General features: G+C 39.2%; 2 protein-coding genes across 5 annotated transcripts in view; one reads left to right on the top strand and one right to left on the bottom strand.

Moving 5' to 3' along the window:
- LOC145436173 (uncharacterized) overlaps positions 1–7,687 on the bottom strand; it is a 297,258-nt gene extending 289,571 nt beyond the window's left edge. Inside the window, exon 1 of the mRNA XM_080313518.1 lies at positions 7,586–7,687. The gene's annotated coding sequence lies outside the window, so the exon portion shown is untranslated. The remainder of the gene's footprint in view (positions 1–7,585) is intronic.
- LOC145436169 (uncharacterized) overlaps positions 1–23,622 on the top strand; it is a 121,339-nt gene that overhangs the window by 87,748 nt on the left and 9,969 nt on the right. For 3 of the 4 annotated variants that reach the window (XM_080313478.1, XM_080313476.1, XM_080313473.1), the window contains 12 exons: positions 4,319–4,381; positions 4,589–4,642; positions 4,834–4,896; positions 5,396–5,458; positions 5,521–5,583; positions 18,743–18,805; positions 19,015–19,068; positions 20,784–20,846; positions 21,517–21,567; positions 21,630–21,692; positions 22,878–22,940; positions 23,490–23,552. In XM_080313478.1, the coding sequence (XP_080169604.1) occupies positions 4,319–4,381; positions 4,589–4,642; positions 4,834–4,896; positions 5,396–5,458; positions 5,521–5,583; positions 18,743–18,805; positions 19,015–19,068; positions 20,784–20,846; positions 21,517–21,567; positions 21,630–21,692; positions 22,878–22,940; positions 23,490–23,552 (726 nt within the window). Of the gene's footprint in view, positions 1–3,453; positions 3,508–4,318; positions 4,382–4,588; positions 4,643–4,833; positions 4,897–5,395; positions 5,459–5,520; positions 5,584–18,742; positions 18,806–19,014; positions 19,069–20,783; positions 20,847–21,516; positions 21,568–21,629; positions 21,693–22,877; positions 22,941–23,489; positions 23,553–23,622 lie in introns of all 4 variants that reach the window. The other variant, XM_080313474.1, reaches the window with a different exon arrangement.

The following is a 23,622-nucleotide window of genomic DNA, read 5'->3' as shown; positions in this document are numbered from 1 at the left end:
TTCAAGTACCAGTACCAACAGACGAAATCCCAATAGTATGTTGGCTTCGGAATTACAATGAAATGTGGGTCTTGGCTGTCTGAGTCTCGAGTCAATGACTTGGTTCGAGTCATGCGCAATGACTCGAGTCCAAGTCGAGTCAATACAAAGATGGACTCGAGTCGAGTCGAGTCATTTGTGTATTTTGAAAAAATGACTCGAGTCAAGTCGAGTCATCAGAAAATCGTGACTCGAGTCAGACTCGAGTCGAGTCATGACTCGGGTCATTACAACCCTGAAGGAAATGTTATCGTAATAGTAATTCCGACGCGCGTCAAATATTTGTGCCATTGCATTGTTCATAACATTATCGCAAAGTGTATCGTGAGAGTATACTAATGTCATAAAGCATATTAAATGGTGATGGTCAATAAGCCGACGTAAGGTCGAGTTAGCCAGCTATGATCCATACATAACAATCGGTCGACATGTATTGAATATAATCAACGATCACTTAATTTCCCCTTGAAGCGTACGCTAAATTGAATGACAGGATACGCATGTTGGAAGTCAGCGATTTGCTGTGTGAGCTAATTATGTGTTCGATGTTTCTATCAACGAAAGAAAAGAAAGAATGCAATGCTGTAACAGCGATATATTTATACTTCAGAACTTCAATTGCTCAACGTATCTATGAATAACCTTGAAACGGATTTTGGGATGTGTGAGTCATCAAAAACTGTTCCTACATTTGATAAGTTACAATAGTTATATCTTTCTTACACAGCGACTAGGAATTTCACTGGCAAGTTAAAAAGGATTGAAAGTACGGCGGTGCAACGTAAGCACGTTATGTCATAGCCCATATGCAATCTTCAGCGAATTGTCTTGTTAATTGCCTTCCCTCCGAACTATTTTAGAATCACAACAACGTAACTCAACGCTGGAGAGTATTAAACGGAGTCAGCTGGACTGTGAGTAATATGGGTTTACTAATATCATTACAGTACATGTGTGTCTATTTCATCTGCATATATTTTCTTAGCCAGTAAAAAATTGAAGCACATCATGGAAATGCTGGCAAGCAGTAATGAACAGCGTGAGTAGCAAGTGATCTCGGTCACAAATTCACAGCATCTAAAGAAGCAGATAAAGTCTCTGAAAACATTTTATTGATCTAGATACCCACTTCAATCGCACCTTCGAGGATTTCAAACAGACCTATCGTAATTGTGAGTTATCAAAACCATTTACCAATGGAGGCTAACATATTGGCCTTCTGGTGGATAGTAAATACTGCAGGGATTATATCAAGACCGAAATCGACTTTTTTCTCGTTTAGCATATGTTCAATTAAAGACCGAAGTACGACAGATGAAGGACTCCAACGTGCAACGTAAGCTGAATGTGTAATATGTGCGTAACCAGAGAGGCAGAAATTGGGATAGAAATGGTGACGGTATATTTGCCAACCCGTTCATCCCTATCAAACAAGAATTGCACAAAGATTCCAGCTATACCCCCTCAAATCTTTCTCCACACTACGCCTGTGTCTTCGTATCGTTTTTAATCGGCACCACATGCCAAGGCTAGTACTTAGTTAATGTCCACCTCTGAATACAGCGACTGTAACCAAAGTGCACCTGTACGACCGAGACTTAGGAAACTACATAAAGACGTCAGATAGGCTCCGCGCGTCCCATTTGACCAACGACGTCACGTTATTGTTGAGTATTTGCGCTCTTACTGTATACGACCATCAGGGTTGACCATAATTTGGAAAATCTCGAAAATGATGCGTATCAATGTCTCATTTTATATATTATTGATGAAAAACGTCAATGGGCATGCATTAAGCTCGCAGGTAAGTCGCTAACATTTGCCTTGAAACGTTTGATAGTAGCTGCCTTATGGTGGCCGTGCCGTCGACCATAGAACGGCTGGAAGACTAGTAATCACTAAATCACGGTTCCTGATTGGTTGATCAGCTATGCTTGAATGATCACGACCTCAGCGGCTTGCTATTCATGTGCTTCTACTCGACTAAGGAGTTTGCTTACTGCAATGATTCTATAAGCGCATTTTAGTTTAGTCATTTATTATTAAAATTCATCGCGTGGTCATTGCATGTTTTAGCTTTAAAATAGGTTACGATAGGTTTTGAGAAAGGGTGGCCAGCTTTATCGCTATTCATGGTCGCATTTCGGTCGCATATATGGATTAAGGCCGAAGTCTATCGCAGATTGGTAATGAACTAACTTGAAGCTAAATATCCATGCAAAATTGGCTATATCCATTTCTTGTGAACTCCTAACTATTTTTTCAATCCCATCAACTTAATATATAGTACGCCTTCGTAGCAAAATCGGGAGTAGCACTACGAGAAATCGTTTTGCAGTCGCGCCAAGAGCGAATGTTATTTCAAATTCAATAATGAATATCGTCATTAATAGAAATAGTTGCACATGTTACAATCAAATATTTCTCCTTTCTCAGTCCAATTGATGTCCACGTCCAATTGATGGAGGAGGTGTATTCGAGAATTTTAGAAAATAAAATAATGCTGCAGCTTCGGCAATGCTAATTCGTATTAGAAACTCATTGTGTGCTGTTATTTCTTGAACAATCATTAGGATTTTAGGTCTGGTGGAAAGATAGTCGGATCACAGAAACGTAAGCCTACCAGAAACAAATTTCGTTCGTTTGGACGTACACGCTTCAAAGTTGGTATTTCTTTATGGGGTGCATCATTTTCTTCTGTTGGTCGGATGTGCACTATGGGGCTCAGATTACAATATGCACTACTATAATAAAGCTGAAAAATCAAGTCGTTAAATCGCACGTAGCGCGAAGAAAATTTCAAGATGAATTTATATGTCTCGAACATCAGGGAGTTAAATCGAAAATTCAATTTGCTTGATGATGGCCACCAACACATACTAATTGAATGGCTTGTCGACTGATCCGACCGTATTTGACGAAGAGAGTGGAGCACAGTCACATGAAGTGCTGACAATTAGAATCTCAATCGCACATCTGATTTCAGAATTATGGCCAGACATCCCACCAACATTTAAATGCTTTCTACGGTTTTCGAACAAATGCCAATTTTCCAAACCCGAAAAGTATAATTATGTTTTCATGAATCTAGTAATCACTTATAAAGTTGATCTCAATATTTTAGACGATGCTGAACTGGCGGAAATCGAAGGCAATATCAGTGATTTGAATGACAGGCTCAAAACGCGTAAGATGTTACTATACTAACAAATATGTTATGCACGACTTAATGAATTTGAAACTTTCGCCCCCTATCGTCTCTTCGTAATTTTCTCCCTCTGATTATCAATGCGCCCACTGGGGGGTGTTGGGGGGAGGAGGTATATCGCCCACGTTGGGAAGCACTGTATTAGATTGAACAGTTGACATAATGTATAGAACAGAACAGTTTCCATACCGTTTCTTTTAATTTAGAAAAAAATACTTTCAAGAATAAAGTGGCCGATCTCGAAGATGCGGATAGAAATCGTGAGTAGGGAAATAGGAATAATTCATATTAGGCCAGTTGTCGCCAACCGTTTTGAAATTCACGGTGGTATTTCGAGTACTTAAAAAGCCCTTCATCGCAGGCCGGCACAAAGTTGTAATGAACTAATTTGACGCCAGATACCCATGTTAAACCGACCATGTCTATTTCCGGTAAACTCTGAACTATTTATTCATTTCCATCGGCTTTATATACGGTATGTAGCTGAATCGTGAGTAGAAATGTTATGAATAGTTACCAGGACTTGTTTTGCAGTCGCCCAAAGCGTGACAATTTTTCGAATTCAAAAATGAATTTCGTCAATAATATTAGTAGTTGCACATATTACAATCAAATATGTCTCCTTTCTCAGTCCCTGTGATAAGATTTACAGAAAGAGTTGATGGAGGGGGCGTCTTCGATAATTTAGGACAAGATATGAATAATGATGCATCTTCGGGTGGGCGTAGCGCGAAGAAAATTACAAGAATAAATAAAATCTCTCACATATACGAGAGTTGCATCGGAAATTAAATTTGCACGTTGATGGCCGCCAACACAGCAGACCAATTGAATTGCTTGACGTCATCTCCGAACGTGGTTGACAAATGTGGCGTTATAGAGATAGTTGAGCACTATCACATGAAGTGCCGAAAATTCCACATCTGTTTCCAGAATTATACCCGAATTCCCATCAATATTTCATTGATTCCTACGGTGTTTTAGCAAATGCCCAGTTTACAAACCTGGAGAATGGAATTATGTTTGCATGATAGCATTGCTGACGTGTAAAGTTAATCTCAATATTTTTAGACGATGCTAAACTGGACGATGTCGAGGGCAATATCACTGATCTGAATGACAGGCTCAGAACGCGTAAGATGTTCATATACTAATGAATATGTCATGCACGAGTGAGTGAATTTAAGACTTTCGCCCCCAAATGGCCCCTATGTTATTGTCACCCCATGTTGATCAAATCGCCATCTGGGGGATATACTGCCCACGTTGGGAAGCACTGCCTAAAGTTGAATATTGTACATAGTGAATAAAACAGTTTTCATACCATCTCTTTTAATTTAGAATACAATACTTTCAACAACAAAGTGGCCGATCTCGAAGAAATGGAGAGAAATTGTGAGTCAGGAAATATGAATAATTCATATTCAATTCATGTTCATTATCACCAATTAATTTAACATGGATTGGAACTGTCATTTATACATGTATAAGTCTCCTATTCGAAATGTTTGTTTGATGCCTAAGAAGTGAATTCGTAGTATTATTTTGAAGTTCACGTATAAAAAGCGGAATTCTGTGTCTTTCAGACGATTCGAGACTGAAAGAGGTCGACGGCAATATCACTATTCTGGATAAAATTCTCTACAAGTGTAAGATGTTACGCTACTTGGAAACATTTCATTGAAGGACATTGCCCTACTGATTCATTCGATTCCATTACGGAATGCGATGATGAAGTATACACAAAATGTCATAAACTCTCCCTTGCGGTCGCGGAAATGCCAACAAATCCACACTAGACATCGATCTCGCTATACCATGAACCAAGAGTGCATCTAAAAAACTCACTCAGGAAACGATCACAAAATGAGTTCATGTTCAAGGAGAGGAGCGCGCAATACAAGATATTTTATCTATGATTGCATTGTAAAAGAAAAAGAACAGATCATAGTTCGTGCTACAAAAGACTCACAACGGCGATAAGTAACACTATAGTACCCAATCGTAAAAATGATTGTGCAATTGTTAAGCTATCATGATGTAGCAAGCTGCAATATAATGATAAAATTAACCCATGTTAAGCTAAATATTCAATCGATATACATCGATAGAAAAACGGCTTTCTAATGTTGGAATCAATGTTTTCAGTGAATGTGACCATGAAGAAAGGTGAGAAGAAAGTTGAAATGCTGCACTCATCTGTTGCAAATCGTATGTAATTTATTTAATTGACTTTAATTGTGATAACTCAAGATTGTAACCCATATTTCTAGAAAATACCGCCATTAAGAACGTGACGACCGAAGTCAAAATGCTACACTCGACCGTCACAAAACGTAAGTTATGTACTTGTTACAGCATATAAATATTATAGCAATGTATAGAATAGGGGTGTCAGACTTGAATTAGGTCACGGGCTTGATTTCAAACCCTTCGATGGCTCTCGGGCCAGGATCGGTTGATGGTGTTTGAGGTATTCATGGTGTTAGTCGACTCCTATGTATATTTAGACCTGGTTAATTTTCTTGATTTCCACTACGTAGCTACCGAATGGTAGCATGACCCACTTCTAGGCTTCTTACAAAACATCTTATACACGGATGACATGGCGAGGAGTAGTGGGCCGGAAGAGAATGACTCATTGGCAAGCCTATTCATTATAATACAGCTATAGCGACGCTGTTCCAGCAAACACTTTTAAACCCCTCGACAAACGTATTCGGCTAAACTGCGATTGTTGGCGTAATGAAAGCAGTTATAAACCGCTAAAACAGTATATCTGACGACGATATTAGACGGCTTGTCCCTTTGCCTTCGTCGTGATGCGGCATTGGTCCTGCGTACATGATTTTCGTGGAACACAAGATTTCAAACTGTAAGCACGAACGTTGGTATTTGGTTCACAATTATTATATCACCATTCGAGTTATAACTTGCATACAACGGTTTCGCATTGGCGTTTTTGCCGCCGTCAATGACTATTTTTGCTCCATTAACCCCGAAAACTCTGAACTGAGTTTGCAATTCCTCTTCTTCGTCTTGATGATTCTCGTACCACGATATCAATATCACCAACTTGTTCCAAATAGTGACTCAATTGCAAACGACGTAGGCTTCTGCCGTAAAATGGCTATAATTTGGCCACTGAGCATGTTCGACATTTTCGGTCGTGTTCTCTTTTTATTAATATCGAAAGTATTTTGTCAAAAAATCTCAAATTTGGTTAAAAGGAGCTGGATATTGCCGGCCTAAGCCATCTCTATTTTAATCGGAATTGCTTTTCGAGCTGGATGAAATCCAGTGGCGTATGTTTGATGCCCCGTCTATACAAAGTCTCATTTCCGTTTCAATCAGATATGATACTGTCTGATATGAAAACAAGGGACCTCTGTCTGTGTGGTTGGCTCGACATTAGGGCTTCTTTTGTGAATACACATTTAAGAACACCTTGGAAAGTATATATGTAATCAAAATTTTTGATATTTTCTTAAAAACTGATGATATCAACGAGGTGAAAAATAATATTGCCGAGCTTAACGCAACAGGGGCCACTCGTGAGTATTAAGTAATGCTGAGAGATAAAAATATTGCAGGGGTTTGAATGTCTCGCGATCAGCGTCGGATCAATTGCAATAATTCAGTTCAATTACAATTACAATTAAAATTACAATTACTCCCTTGCATGTTTCAATTACATTACAATTATAATTACTCATGATAAAAATATCACATTACAATTATAATTACAATTACTGGTAAACATGTAATTGATTCGCTAGATAGGTGTTCTTTGACAACCGTAGCGACGTAATTAACAACAATCTCAAGCTATTCATGTTTCATTCATGATACATAGAATACTCTTCAATTAAAAAAAACTAGAACGTATTCGAACTATTCCTAATTATGAGTACTGAAAACTACAAACACAGAATAATGTTTCAGACGACTGTTAACCAAAAGTTTGAGCGACTAACAGTGAATAGACTAGAGCAGTGGTTCTCAACCTTTTTCACCTCGCGGACCGGTAAAATTTTAAAAAATGTCTGGCGGACCGGTGAGCTTTCAAAATTGAAATAAAGCCCAAATGTAAAGTATTCAACCGTTTTTTGCAACTATATGGTGCTAAAGAGTGACATTTAGAAGGTTCATGATGGCATCCAGGTGATTTTATGGTAGTCAGTCTGCTGAGTCGAGGTAAAGTTGCCTTCACCAGATAAACGTGCTACCGCCGATAGTCGTATACAACCCTTCGCGGCGAAGGCTGTGGGCTCATATCTTTGACAATATCGAGACATGAAGCGTTTCCGAGTCGAACCAAGCACCTTGTCGTTCTACCGCGATCATTGCTAGGGCTGGGCATAATGATTCGAGTACTCGAATCTAAATCGAGTGTTAATTTCAATGATTCGAATCGAGTATAGTAAAAGACGAATTTTTCGAGTACTGAAATTATACTCTCCTCGCCACTGATAGTTAAGTTATCAACGAGAATTATAGTTTCGATACTAATTTTCACTGTTGAAGACTTGAAACCTTGAAAACACCTTATATACAGCAACTATACCGCCATCAGCAAATCCGGGCCGAAAAAACACTTCGTCAGGGCGATAAGCCAAACTTCCGGGGGCTTCGCCCCCAGACCCTACAGTTGGGTGGATGTTTTCACATGTCCTTGTGAGCACATCTCATTCTACTCCGTGTAAACAGAGAGTTTACGTAGCTCAATCGATTTTCTCGCTGCCGAATTTTGGCACACTTTTCAGAGTCCCATGTTAGCCTTAACTTCATTATGTGTTGGTACGTCGTGGCGCGGTAATGGCTGACGACGAAATGTCTTTTTTTATATGTCCTGCGTGTTTCTCGGAGAAGGGCACTTGATAAGCAAGACATTTAGTGACACTAAATCGCGCAATGCGCGAAAAGAAATTGAAAAATGTTGGGAAAAGATTTTAAAAACTACGCTATGATTAATGTTCATTGGCAAAATAATTTTGAGCTCGTTTCGAGCTCGGCCCCTTCTCCAATTGGGCGGTTTGGGGGGAAGTTACGGTCCTGCACAAAATGAATGAATCGAAAACGAATGATAGCGCAAACTGCGCTGTTTAGCGATGAGTAAGCTGGTATCTGTTCTGTACTTGTCGCTCGCATGTCGTCAAATAACACGTCTTGAACTTCAAGTCAAATCAAACATGTTTCAAGCCCTAATGTTACCTCACGAAGTTTTTAATCATTTTACAATTTGATGTTTTATTTATTTTATCAATGGACACGCCTTCAACATTGCATCTTGAAATTAAGGTATAAAATTGTATAAATATATCTGGCGGACCGGCAGGAATGTCGTCGCGGACCGGCACCGGTCCGCGGACCGGCGGTTGAGAACCACTGGACTAGAGGACAGTCAATGAAATGTAATCAAACGATTAGGCTACTCAGAGCTTGGTGAGGATAATGAACTGTAATTGGTAAGGCGTCAGCGATAAGGATGATACCGATAGAATGTGTAAAATTGAGGTATATGCAAACGGAAAGAATCTTCTGATAACTACGAATTACAACATTTTGGTTCGCATTTACATTCTCACTTACTTGCAATGAAACCAGAATGTTAGCAATCGTTACAGATAGTTTGATGGTGTGGAAGGTTATGACTCTTGATGAGAGAATTCTCTATGTATATATGTATAAGGGATTTTATGGTGCTCGACTACTAAGGTCTTGTGCACCAGGCCTGGGGGAGCTAATAGTTGAATCATATACGTCTACACAATACAACAAATTCTATGACTGGATTAACCATACGCGGATCAGTCAACAGACAGTCCAAGTTAAAGCTCACACTGCTCTGTTCAGCTACATTTTTTAAATATTGTCTCTGGTGATAGTATCGAGGACACGTTGGTAGGAAATGTTCGACAGTTTCTGGTACGCTGCACGTTTCGCAGAGACCACTGTCATGACAACTCATGCGATGGAGGTGATAGTTCAATTTGCAGTGTCCTGTCCAGTTTGTAGTCGCAATATAATGGATGCTTCCCTCCGCGACAAATTCCGTGGACGGAGAATGCACGAGAATGGTGCGTGTAAACGTAGGTACGAAGAGTCTTGCTCGATGTCGTTCAATTCCGACATCCACTTCTCAATACATATTCCATTGGTGTGTGACTTCATTTCGGCAAGAGACATAATGATTTCGTTTTCGTCGTTGGATCCAGGTGTGTTAGAGGCGAGTTTTGCGAGTTCGTCTGCCCTTTGATTGCCACGTATTCCTGTGTGAGCGGGAATCCAAATGAACGTCACTTGCACTCCCTTTGTTGCCAGGTATCGGCAGAGTAAGATAATAGTTTCAGTTAAACTATTCGAATTGCCATTATTTTTGATGGACATCAATGTGCTTTGACTGTCGGAGAATATCGCTAATTGTTTGGACGGCATGCATGCGTTGCTCGCCCAATTTAAACTTAACATAATTGCATATAATTCCGAGGAAAATATCGATTGTTTGGCGTTACGCGTGGCCCAATGAGAATATTGAAGTTCTAATATGAAACCTGGACTACACACAGAGCAATAACTATGAAATGGGGGTGAATCGCAACGAGCGCGGAAAAATATCAGTTTACCGGACCTTCGCGCTGTTCTATGGTAGGGGGCAGGGGCACGACCACTCTTCGTCAGCTACTTTCAAATGCATTTAGACAAATCTCAACGACTTCCCTGTAAGCTTATTGCAGACTCAGGCGTTTTTCTTTTATCAATAATCTATAAAATGAGACATGGATGCGAATCATTTATGAGATTTCCCAAATTATGGACAACTCCGATGACCATTGACCAACCTTCATTCTCCTATTTTACACGATATACATTTACGTAGCGTATATTATCGTATCAATATAACTTTAGTTAACTGTGTTCCACGCCTATGCTTATCCTCTTTGCCATCTCCTCCGCGGAAGTGGCGTCAAGTCGCTTTGAATCGCGCGCAGCGGGAAGAAAATTTTAAGATGAATTAAAATCCCTCAAAAATAAGGGAGTTAAATGCAATATTCAAATTGCATGTTGATGGCCGCCAACACATCAGTGTTGGGATGACTCGAGTCATGACTTGACTCGAGTCAGACTCGAGTCACCTTTTTCGTATGACTTGACTTGACTCGAGTCACTTTGCTAAAATGACTTGACTTGACTTGACTCGGCGCATCAGAAATGTCGATTGACTCGTGACTCGAAGCAAAATTCACGAGTCAATTTCAAGTCATCAAGTATAATCGGTTTCGATAAAGATCACTGTATCTTGCATTCGTTCGGATTGTTCGTGAAACGCTGTTGTAACCCGTGAGAGCGACCAATCATTCAATGATCGTGCGTTTTACTGAGCCTCCATCGTTCTCTCACAAATATATTGATCGCACGCGAAGTGATCGAAGCTTACAGCTTACGTTGTCGTAGAGTAGTATAGTAAAGTAATTTTATAGCAAAATGTATATTTCTGTTCTCCGTTCTTACCTCCAAACTTCTTGTTTTATTGAAATTGAATTCGAATATAGTTTATATAGTCCTCAACCGTTGGCGCAGGCTCGAATTGTATCATATCAATTTGTAAATGGTTCCCTACTATTACCGAGAATGCTATTACCGAGATGGACATTACCGAGAATGCTATTACCGAGAATGGACATTACCGAGAACGGACAATACCGAGAATGGACATTACCGAGAATGGACAATACCGAGAATGGACATTACCGAGAATGACATTACCGAGAATGCTATTACCGAGAATGGCTATTACCGAGAATGCTATTACCGAGAATGGACATTACCGAGAACGGACATTACCAAGAATGGATATTACCGAGAATGGACAATACCGAGAATGGACATTAGCGAGAATGCTATTACCGAGAATGGACATTACCGAGAATGCTATTACCGAGAACGGACATTACCGAGAATGGACATTACCGAAAATGGACAATACCGAGAATGGACATTACCGAGAATGCTATTACCGAAAATGGACATTACCGAGAACGGACTTTGTCGAGAATGGACATTACCGAGAATGTATATTACCACTGACTGACACTGTATGACTGGTACCGATCACAGTGGACTTGGAGACGACCAAAGTAACCATAGACCATAACCACATTACGTACAGATTACGTACCATATTACGTACGTATAAGGCAGTAGCGACCAACTTTTTTACCCTTCGCTACCATTACTGTAAGAAGCATGGGCGTAACCGATGCCATTGTCAGCAGCAGATTGGGATTCCGGGGTTGAAACGATAAATATGACAAAATTAAAAATGTTTGGCGCGCTGCAGCATACGAACAGTTGCCGAGCCCTGAGATAGATTATGAGCTTATATTCCACACTCATCACACTGCATGTCCTATCCCCAGCTTTGACTGCTCGTATAGGATAAGGTGATATAGGATTCGTGCTATATTTTCTCGCCTCTCCTTGCCTACTCGTTACTTCTAGGGCTTGCAGAAATAAGAGACTGAGGAATTTCGGATGTACACTCCGCCATTTAGCCACTCACGTCTCTTAGCTGACCAACACCAGGGTTAGCAAATTCTGAAGACAGGAAGTCGATTCACTCGATAAGATAGATATAATTTCTACAACTGAATTCATACAGCAGCGTTGAAGCCGAAAATCGTTAAAAGACATCCAGCGAATTGGATAAGCAATTTGGATCTGACTTCCATCTGATATTTGCATCTGAAAGTTGGTGGTAATTCTTCGACCCATCCTGCTGCCAATCGTCAGCTATTGTAAGCGCTCGCTTCCCGTCGGAATTGGCCGGCATTCTAGCTCAATCTTGCGTGAATCGGAAAGTATAACACAAGTACATAATTAGCTGATAAATCGCGCACATGCTTTTCTGGGTCAACTCGAAATAATAAACAACAATGGCCTATTCCCGCTGATTAAAAGGTGTAATTCAATCTCTACCAAAGAAGCTTTTCCATCTCCGAAAGACAACCAAATTTTGTCTGCTCCATAGAAATGTACCAGTTCCACTGCGGTCATTGCCTCGAATATTTTAATGACTTCTTTATCTTGGAAGGAGTTTACTAAATGTCATTTCTCTTAAGATGTAGTAAATAAAACCTTTAAGATGATCACAAAGCACCCAACTACAAACAGTTGGTTCGAAAATTCGTAGCTGCATTTCAAAATCTTGAGCAACATGAGCAAAAATACACCCCCTGGCTACGTGCCTGTCGCTACCCAATGCAAAAATAAAAGTCGGCACCTATATGCCTGATCTGACGTGTGGAACAGTACCACACCGGATATCCGACAGTCGTCGACTATGTCCGCATTCAAGTCGAAATACTAGCAATTTCCACTAAATGAATCCTAGTCCAGTGCTCTTCAACCGGGGTTTTCGTACACCCTAGGGTGTACCAGAATTTGCAAAGGGTGTACCACTCGGATGGGGTGTACACTAGGGTTATGACTAAAAAAAAATTTTTGGGCCTGTAGCAGGAATTGATGAGCATTTTGGTATAAATTAATAAAATCATAATCATTTTGTTCAAATCGAAAAAAATGTCCCGCACAAACTAACATCAAATTTTCGACACTGGTCCAAATATGGAAAAAATTTAAAATTCAAAGATATTCTTTGCTACAAATTTAATCTTCAAATATATGTCCTTTTCCACTTATTGTAAAGTTCATTCATCAATTTGACCTCCCTTTCTGTTATTATGTTAGTGCCAGGGACATCTACGACGGACATATCCGACTTCAAATGGGGTTTTGGGGCACTTTATCGCTGCAGGACATTCGACCGCATAGATAGCAGCAAATGATCTTTGGTATATTCTAGAGCCCGACCGATATTGGATTTTTGGGTCGATACCGATAAAACCAATATCTCACAGCTTAGCCGATAACCCCAATACATTCAGCCGATATTCAAAAGAAGTTGGATGTATACATAAGCACATTTTCAAATCTTCAGAGGGCATCTATTTGAACATCTTTACAGCCATTGTTATACTTGAACATGAAATGAACTAGAAAGGCTGCATCTGGACACCTGTAAAGTGTAAGCTATATGAAATATATCAATATTTTCAGTCTAGCGATCAAAGATTATAGTTTTCTGGCTTCCTTCCGCCATGTTGTGACGTCACACGCAAATTGCCGTTAATTTTTCAACTCCAATGGCCGATACCGATAATTCTTTCAAAGTGTGATATCGTCTCGATATTATCGACGAACCGATAATCGGTCGGGCTCTAGTATATTCCATCCTTAGACATCTGGTTAGAATACCAGTCTTCCTGACACGCATTTGCGATAAATAAGTATCTCCAGAGTTATTCTCTATCTGCGGAAGTGGAAGAACGCAACGCAACCCTTGAGCACCCTCTCGCATTGCGTAGATATGGAAGTTTATGCCATTTGATCAGTAGTAATCTATACTATTTTCTTTGAAAGAACGGCATGTTCTGCACATGCCATAGATAAACTTAAAATCATCCTGACATCCTTGGTTTTCTAATATTTTCATCTGAAATTCGTGCTTGGTGGATTGCACCTAGTTTTCGTAGTGTTTTTCCACATCATCTCCAAATTTGTAGCTGAGAGTTGGATTTCTTGAAGATGTTGGATCGAAGAACTCTAATATATGCTTTAAGAATCGATAATATGATGTTGGCAAGGGATATGAAAACCCATGCTCATCATTGCATTTCGCAGTTTCGAAACAACGCCATTCTGCCGTCCAGTATCAACAAATGCTACGGTGTCACATAGGATATATGAGATTTTCAAATTTTCCTGTACATCATATTCTTCTAAGCGGTTTTCTAGACCGCTGAAAATACCTAGAGTTGTTCTACTTTCGCCTTTTCGAACACCCAGTTTGATTTGTGCCAGACAAATTGAAATTATACGATATATACAGTCTACATCTAAAATCGGAATTAATAATTATTTATTAATTATTTAATATTGACTGTAAGCGAGAACACGATAGGAATAATTCAATCTGGGCGGTCAAAATGTACCAAAATACTATTTTAAATCTTCGCAATTGGAATTGGGTCAGTTAAATTCAAATCAGTCGATAACTAAATTATATAGTCTGTATCTACAAAAGAAAGCCTATCCTCCATACAGTGAAAACTGGAAAATTTTTGTGCGGGAGGTTTTTGTTCAAACAGTCTTAACTTTTGTGAGTTTTGAAATCAGGACACAAAAGCTCATCATTTGTGACTACAGGACACACAAAATTTTGAATTTTTTTTTCTAGTCATAACCCTAGTGTACACTGTACAGGGGTGTACCAGACGGCAATAACACCGCTTCTACTGGTTGGAATTGAATCAAATTTGAAGAACATCGTTTATATAGACAACCTAACACTTTCATGGGGTGAACAGAAAATTTCAAATTTTTCGTTATTTATCTTTATATAATAAATAGAAACTTTCTTCTTCCGTAGCAATGCGGCTACTGGTTGGAATTGGACCAAATTTGGTGTGTAGGCTTAAGTTAGGTAACCTAACAATTTTATCAAGTAGCCAATACGATTAGAGAAAAAAAGTCATTTTCGAAGACCCCTAATGAACAGGGGTGTACCACGTCGAAAAAGGTTGAAGAGCACTGCTATAGTCTGCCCTTAAAAGTACTGGGGGACCACGACCTGACCTATCGATCTCGCCTGCCGTGAATGCCACCCCGCTTGCTTGCTTTTCTATACTATCTTTTCTTTTACTTTTCATTCATTTCTTTTACTTTTCATCCTAGGCCAAGGTGGGTGTCTGATTTCAAAGACTACGCCAAGTCCTTTCGACACCTGCCTATCTTTTCATTATATCGCAATTTTTGTGGTGTATTGAACTGATAAAAATTGCTAATAAACCAATGATGATGATGATTATACCCGGGCACTGTGGGACGCTCTGTGTGCAACGCGGTACATAGCTCGTACGAGTCGTGGCATAGAACTCGGGCCTTGTTGCACGGCCTATTCTAGAGACGGACGATAACACTGGCCCCAAAAAAATCCATCGCCGTAGCCTCAGTCGAAATCAGAACTGGAAGTAAAGCAGAGTCAATGTTGAGGAAGTGCTACCTTCTTGTTTTAGTTCCAACAGTAGGCTATATCTAATTCATGTAAAAATATCAATCATCATGGTGGCTCATTAGCTCGCACAAAGCTACGGGAATTACTAATTAATAACATCGATCTCGCCTTCCGCCACCTCGTTTTGTCGCTTGCCTTTTATATTCTCTGCTCTACTTTTCATTCAGTGTGCATCAGGGCTCTTCAAAAATGACTTTTTTTCTCAAATCGTACTGGCTACTTGATAAAATTGTTAGGTTACCTAATTTAAGCCTACACACAAAATTTGGTTCAATTCCAGCCAGTAACCGCTTTGCTACAGGAGAAGAATGTTTCTATTTATTATATAAAAATAAATAATAAAAAATTTGAAAATTTACTGTTCACCCCATGAAAGTGTTAGGCTGTCTATAGAAACGATGCTCACCAAATTTGGTTCAATTCCAACCAGCGAAGACGGAGTTATTGCCATCGAAAAATTTGGATTTGAATAAAATAGTATTTACGGTGACCGATTCTTTGTTTATTTATTATAGTTGTGCTCACCGTAAATACTATTTTATTCAAATCAAAATTTTTCGACGGCAATAACTCCGCTGCCACTGGTTGGAATTGAACCAAATTTGGTGAGCATCGTTTCTATAGACAGCCTAACACTTTCATGGGGTGAACAGTAAATTTTCAAATTTTTTATTATTTATTTTTATATAATAAATAGAAACATTCTTCTCCTGTAGCAAAGCGGTTACTGGCTGGAATTGAACCAAATTTTGTGTGTAGGCTTAAATTAGGTAACCTGACAATTTTATCAAGTAGCCAGTACGATTTGAGAAAAAAAGTCATTGTTGAAGAGCCCTAGGTGTGCATGCCTCTTTTCTACTTCGCCTAGACTAAGGTGGGTGTCTGATCTCTAAGACTAATCCAAGTCGTTTCGTCACCTTCTTATCTTCATTGTATCGCAACGTTTCGTCACCTTCTTATCTTCATTGTATCGCAGTTTTGTGGTGTTTTGAAATGATGAAAATAATAATAAACTGATACTGATATGCATCATCTAGACCGGTGGTTCTCAACCGGGGTTCCGCGAAACATTTTCAGGGGGTACGCGAAACCTCTAAATTTGCAAAATGATTTATAATCTAATATCAGGGAAATCGTGAGGCAGTTTCGCTTCATAAGTGCAAAAGCTTCAGGACTCACATCAACAGAACGGGGTTTGATATGAAATGTATCGTACTGTGCAAACTCCTTTTAATTGCCAATAGCTCGCACTGATACTAACATTTTGCTGCTGAGAGATGTTATGTTGGGGTTATGTTTGCGCAAAATTGGGCTTTGAAGTGCTTTGTACCCGCAAAATTGTAAACAATAGTTTGGGACAGAAATTACAGACTATAAATTCCTAATCCGTCCCAGCAAAGTTATTGAGACCTCGCCACGAAATATATTTTCTTCTGTGATACACAATAACCACTATTCTAGATTTTCGAAAATCACTTTCTCAATATTGGGGCCATATGTTGCGAATATAAACAAAGATATCGTCGGAAGCTTTTACGCGTTAATAGTATATTCGCGACCACCTATCTTTGAGGAAACATATTTTAGGCAGTCGTTCATATCAAATCTCAGGCGCGGATTTTCAAGCCACGGCCACGTATTTCAAGAAATGCAGCTACAGAATTCGTTTTGAAATATTAAAAGTCTACCAAATTACGACATATATCATGGTGATGTTTCAGGAAAATACAGTTTTTCCGGTTTAGCACTCTACAGTTAATGTGTGCACAAGACTGATGACGGTTGCGTGATAACTGAGCTAAATTTGACTTTACCTTGAGTCCATAAGCGCGAAGTTTCAGCCTGCTGGTGCCCGGCGTTTATCTTGATCTCCCAACGTCATACCATAAAAACTCCTTGTAAGTGCACTTGGTGACATTTCACATATTAAATCGCTTCATTTTCAACGTGTTCTCGTAACACGTGTAGCAAAACAAATATAGGTCATTGCGACACTGTCTGTCTAGCTACATCACTCATTTTTTCAACATACGTAAAACAATGATGGAAATTTCGAAGGTTTCGTAAAAACGAGTGTAAAAGTCGAAAATTGCGATTTTTCAAACGACTATTCCGAGCCCGATCGGTTCGGTTAGTCTGTACAGCAAAGGGGGAGATCGCTTATCGCGTCGACACCCTCGGGTGGTATCTGCGACGTGAGGTCGCCGAGCATTAGTGCGCTAAAGTGTATTGTCGGTAGTGTCCATTCTCGGTAATGGTCATTCTCTGTAATAGCATTCTCGGTAATGTCCATTCTCGGTAATGGTCATTCTCGGTAATGGTATTCTCGGTAATAGACATTCTCGGAAATAGCCATTCTCGGTAACAGCCATTCTCGGTAATAGCATTCTCGGTAATGTCCATTCTCTGTAATGGTCATTCTCGGTAATTGTATTCTCGGTAATAGACATCCTCGGTAATAGTATTCTCGGTAATAGCCATTCTCGGTAATTGCCATTCTCGGTAATAGTATTCTCGGTATTGTCCATTCTCGGTGATGTCTATTCTCGGTATTGTCCATTCTCGGTAATGTCCATTCTCGGTATTGTCCTTCTCGGTAATAGCATTCTCGGTAATAGCATTCTCGGTATTGTCCGGATACGTTTGTAAATGGGTAATGTATTGCATCTAATCAATTCGTTTCTCATTCTCTATTTTGGCTGGTGACTACAAACTGAGGCTATGCAATTATGCATACGTAGTTTAGCAGTTCTAATCCTATGTGAGCGATACAGCGCCTTCTTGCGTGTATATTTAACTCTATATTATTCGTTCATCGGTTCAAAATCAATGACCACTCAATCTGTATTTGAGACAGCTAGCAAAATGTCAAGACGTAGCATACCTCATACTTCGAAAAGGCAACTTGACTTGAAATGTGACTTGACTCGTGACTTGACTTGACTTGACTCGACTTGACTCGAGTCACCTCCAAAAATCGAGTGACTTGACTTGACTCGAGTCACCTTCGAAAATCGATTGACTTGACTTGACTCGAGTCAAAATCTGCAATGACTCGAAATGACTCGTGACTCGAAGGTAGTGACTTGATCCCAACACTGCAACACATACTAATTAAATTGTTTGTCGACATATCCGACCGTATTTGACAAATCTGGGGTTGAGCACTATCCGCCGAAGTGTCGAAAATTCTACTCTCATTACACATCTGTTTCCAGAATCATGACCAAGCACCCCATCAACATTTTATTGATTTTTAAGTTTTTCTTTTTCAACGAATACCCATTTTAAAACCCGAAGAGTGAAATTATGTTGACATGATTGCAGTATTCACATATGAAGTTGATCTCAACATTTAGACGGTGCTAAGCTGGAGGATGTCAAGGACAATATCACTGATCTGGATGACAGGCTCAAAACGCGTAAGATGTCACTATAGCAATAAATATGTTATGCACGACCGAATGAATTTGAAACTTTCGCCCCTAATCGCCTCTTGGCAATTTTTGCTCCCTGTTTATCAATGTGCCCTCTGGGACGGGCTGTATCGTCTACGTTGGGAAGTACTGTCTTTGATTGAACAGTTAACATAGTATATAGAACAGTTTTCGTACAATATCTTTCAATTTAGAAGACAATACTTTCAACAGTAAAGTGGCCGATCTTGAAGAAACGGATAGAAATCGTGAGTCAGGAAATAGGAATAATTCATATTAGGCCAGGGATGGCCAACCTTTTTACTATTCACGGCCGCATTTCGATTACTTATATAGCCAATGGCTGCAGTCCAGTGCACAGTTGAAATGAACTAACTGGAAGCCAAATATCCATGTTAAACTGACCATGTCCATTTCCGATGAACTCCAAACTATTTATTCATTCCCATCGGCTAAGTATACAGTACGTAGCAGAATCGTGAGTAGCAATGTGATGAATAGCTACAAGAACTCCTTTTACAGCCACCCAAAGCACGAAAATATTGCAAATTCATAAATGAATTTCGTCATTAATATTAGTATTTGCCAATATATCTCCAATATTAATCCTTTCTCAGTCCATGTGATCAGATTCACAGGTAGAGTTGATGGAAGGGCGTCTTCCAAAATTTAGGACAAGTTATAAATAATGATACAACTTCGGATGGGCAGGACATAGCGCGAAGAAAATTTCAATAATAATTTAATCATCACAAGAATTCGGTATTTGTATCGAATATTGAATTTACATATTGATGGCCACTAACACATACTAATTGAATTGCTTGTCGACTGATCCGAACGTGTTTGACGAATGTGGCGTTATAGAGATAGTTGAGCACTAACACATGAAGAGCCGAAAATTCTACTCTCATCGCACATCTGCTTCCAAAATTATGCCCAAATTCCCACCGATATTTTATTGATTCCTATGGTGTTTTTTTAGCAAATGCCCAGTTTACAGACCTGAAGAGTAGAATTATGTTTGCATGATAGCATTATTGACTTATAAAGTTGATCTCAATATTTTTAGACGTTGCTAAACTGGAGAATCTCGATGTCAATATCACTGATGTCAATGACCGGCTCAGAACGCGTAAGATGTTGATATACTCATAAATATGTCATGCACGACTGAATGAATTTGACACTTTCGCCCCGAATGGCCCCTTCGTTATTTACATCGCATGTTGATCAAATCTCCCTCTAGGGGCTATATCACCCACGTTGCGAAGCACAGTCTGAGATTTAATAGTCTACATGATGAATATAACAGTTTACATGCCATCTAATTCAATTTAGAAAATAATACTTTCAACAATGAAGTGGCCGATCTCGAAAAATCGTGAGTGGGGAAATAGGAATAATTCATAATCAATTCTACTTCATTATCGCCAATTAAATTAACATGAATTCGAAATATTATTGATAAATTCATAAACCTCATATACGAATTGTTAGTTTGGTGCCTAAAAAGGGAATTCATGGTATTATATTTCTACGCCAATATCACTATTCTGGAAAAAAATTTCTACACGGTCAAGATGTTACGCAACTTGAAAACCTTTCAGTGCATGGCCTATTCCATTGGAGATTGTTCCGTTGATTCATTCGATTCCATCACCGATCACGGATTGCGGTAATGAAGTATATACGAAATATTATCACACCTCCCTTGCGGTCGCGGAAATGCCAACAAATCCACTCGAGATATCAATCTCGCTATACCAGACACCAAGAGTGCATTTCAAAAAATCACCCAGGGAACCATCGCAGAATAAGTTCATGTCCAAGGAGAGGAGCGCGGATTACAAGATATTTTATCTCGGAGTGCATTTAAAACAAACTGTGCTTTACCTTCCTTATTTATGTTTACACGGTACACGTATGTATCAGGCTGAATTCGTTTTTCTTTACTTTTCAGACGAATCTAAACTGCATGAGGTCGAGGGCGATATTACTACAATTGAAGAAACGCTCAACAAGCGTAAGACGTTACGCTACTTAAAGACAGTTTTCTGCATGAATGATTGCATCTGAGATTGTGCTACTGTATAGTCGGTGGCATGGAAAACTAATAGGTTGCTGCGCGCTAACAATGGCAGTATTTATGAGCAATTATTATGCACACTATCACGAAAATTTGTCACGCCTATCGCGCCCATATGTACCAACGTGCTAACAAAACGACACGAGACACCAATCTCTTAGTAGGATTAACTAAGGTTGCAAACATTTCTTACCTAAGGTAACTATAGCAGTTTGAGTTTTTTGTCCAATCGGATTGGCGACATATTTTATTGTGTCACGATTGTGGCATTACAAAGTACATCACTTTTCCAGTCCTTGTCACCCTAATGAATTTAATGTCTCCACCATCGTGACGGAATGCAATCGCAGGATTCGTGATATTTAGTAGGATGTTTTATCAAAGAAAGAGAACAAATCATATACCATGTGACAGAAAACTCACAACGGCGCTAAGTATCACTTACCCAATCGTATTAATTATTGTGTTATTTTAAAAAGCTATCATGACGCAATGGACTGCTATATAATGACAAAATTCACCCATGTTAAGTCGAATCTTCAATCGATATATTTCGATAGAAAAGCGGTTCAGTCGTGTTAATGTAATGTTGGAATCAATATTTCAGAGAATACTACCATGAGGAAAGTTGAAATGCTGAACTCATCCGTTGCAAATCGTAAATAATTTATTTATTTGTCTTTAATTGCGCTAACGCAAGCATGGAATCTATGTTTCTAGAGCATACCGCCATCAAGAACGTGAAGATGGAAGTCAAATTGCTACACTCCACCGTCACAAAGCGTAAGTTATGTGCTTGTTATATCATATAAATGTCATAACAATATATAAAATAGGGGTGTCAGACTGAAATTAGTTCACGGGCCGGATTCAAAACCTTCGATGGCTTTCGGGTCGGACAGGTTGTTGTTGTTTGATGTATTAATGGTGTTTGTCGACTACTATGGATATTTACATCCAGCCAACTTCCTTACTATTTACTCCGGAGCTGCCGAACTGTAGCACGATCCACTTCTAGGCTTTTTACAAGACACCGCTAACACGGATGACATAGCAAGGAGGAGTGGGCCGGACCGGTCGAATGATTCCAAAATGTTACCTTACAAATCCAGGCCTTCGGTTTTTGCTAGAATGTTTTATTCGCAAGCCTATTTATTATATTACAGCTATAGCGACACTTTTATACCCCCCTAAAAACTTAATCGCTCAAATTACGATTTTAGGCGCAATGAATTCAGTTATAAACCGCTAACACAGCATATCTGACAACGATATTAGTTGGTTGCTCCCTTTGCCTTCCTCGTGATGCGCCATTGGCCCTGCGTATGATGTGTGTCGAACACAAGAGATTTAACTGTAAGCGAGAGCGTTGGAATTTGGCTCACTATTATTATAATATCATTCGGGTTTTTACTTGGATACAGCGGTTTCGCATTAGCGTTTTCGCCGCTGTCAATGACTATTTCTGCTCCATTACCACATAAAACTATGAACTGAGTTTGCAATTCTTCTTCTTCCTCTTCTTGATGCTTCTCGTACTTCGGTATCAATGTCACCAACTTGTTCCAAATGGTGACTCAAGTGCGAACGACGTACTGCTATAATTTAGCCAATAAGCATGTTTGACATCGTCAGTCTTGTTTTTGTTTATAAATATCGAAAGTGTTTCGTGAAAAGATCTCAACTTTGGTTAGAGCAGAGATGGATATTTCCAGCGTAAGCATTTTCCCATTTACTCGGAACTGCTTTGCGAGCCAGATGAAATCCAATGGCGCATGTTTGACACCCCTTATATAGAAAGTCTCATTTCAGTTTCAATCGGTTATCATACGATCTGATAGGCGAAAAAGGGGCCAGTGTCAGTGTGGATGGTTCGACATTAGGGCTTCTTTTGAGAACACACATTTATGAACATCTTGAAAAGTAGGCTATATATAGCCTATGTATTCAAAATTCTTGAATGTTTAGAAACTGACGATATGAACGATGTAAAGAAAGTTATTGCCTGGCTTAACGCAACAGAAGCCATTCGTAAGTATTAAGTAATGTTAGCAGATGGAAATCCTGTGGGATTTGAAAGTTTTTCGATCATAACACGTGTTGTTTTAACACTCGCTATCTTGATTGCCTCGGTAATATTACACTCGTTGTTTTGATCATTTGTTTTATCACTAAAAATTTTCACAAACACTGTTTTGAAACAAGCATATTAGATTCCCTGCTATTATGACACTCGCTATTGCGGCACTCACAATTCTCACAACTTTTATTCAACTGGGCGGAAAAGAACCCATAAATGGTTGACAACGGATTTTCAGGAGAGCTGAAGATTTATTCAGCAGGGTAGTAAATTAAAACGATTTTTTACACCTGCTCTAATAAAGTCAACGAGTATTTGTGCTATCACTAGGGTCTGGTGTGGAATCCCCACAATAATTGTTTACAGTGAATGATCAATGACATACCGAAGTTAACTATTAGTATGTATGGATATGGATATACGACATCGGTCATTCGTCAAAATATATTCTAACGAAATTTCAAAAGTGTTTCGATGAGTCTAAATTCACCATTGTTCAGAAAATGTCGTGATGGACGAGGTAAAGGGACACGTCACGATCGTGAATTCAACGATCAATTCGCGTAAGTTTTTCTTTCACTGATCAAATGTTTCGGAGGGGCGGAAATCTCATGATTTCGTTATTAATAGATT

The sequence above is a fragment of the Botryllus schlosseri genome, chromosome 3 (genome assembly GCF_051294905.1).
Source record: "Botryllus schlosseri isolate E-star chromosome 3, Bs_hap1, whole genome shotgun sequence".
Lineage (NCBI taxonomy): Eukaryota > Metazoa > Chordata > Ascidiacea > Stolidobranchia > Styelidae > Botryllus > Botryllus schlosseri.
Note: the sequence above shows the minus strand (reverse complement) of the source record. Positions and strands in the feature narration are given on the sequence as shown.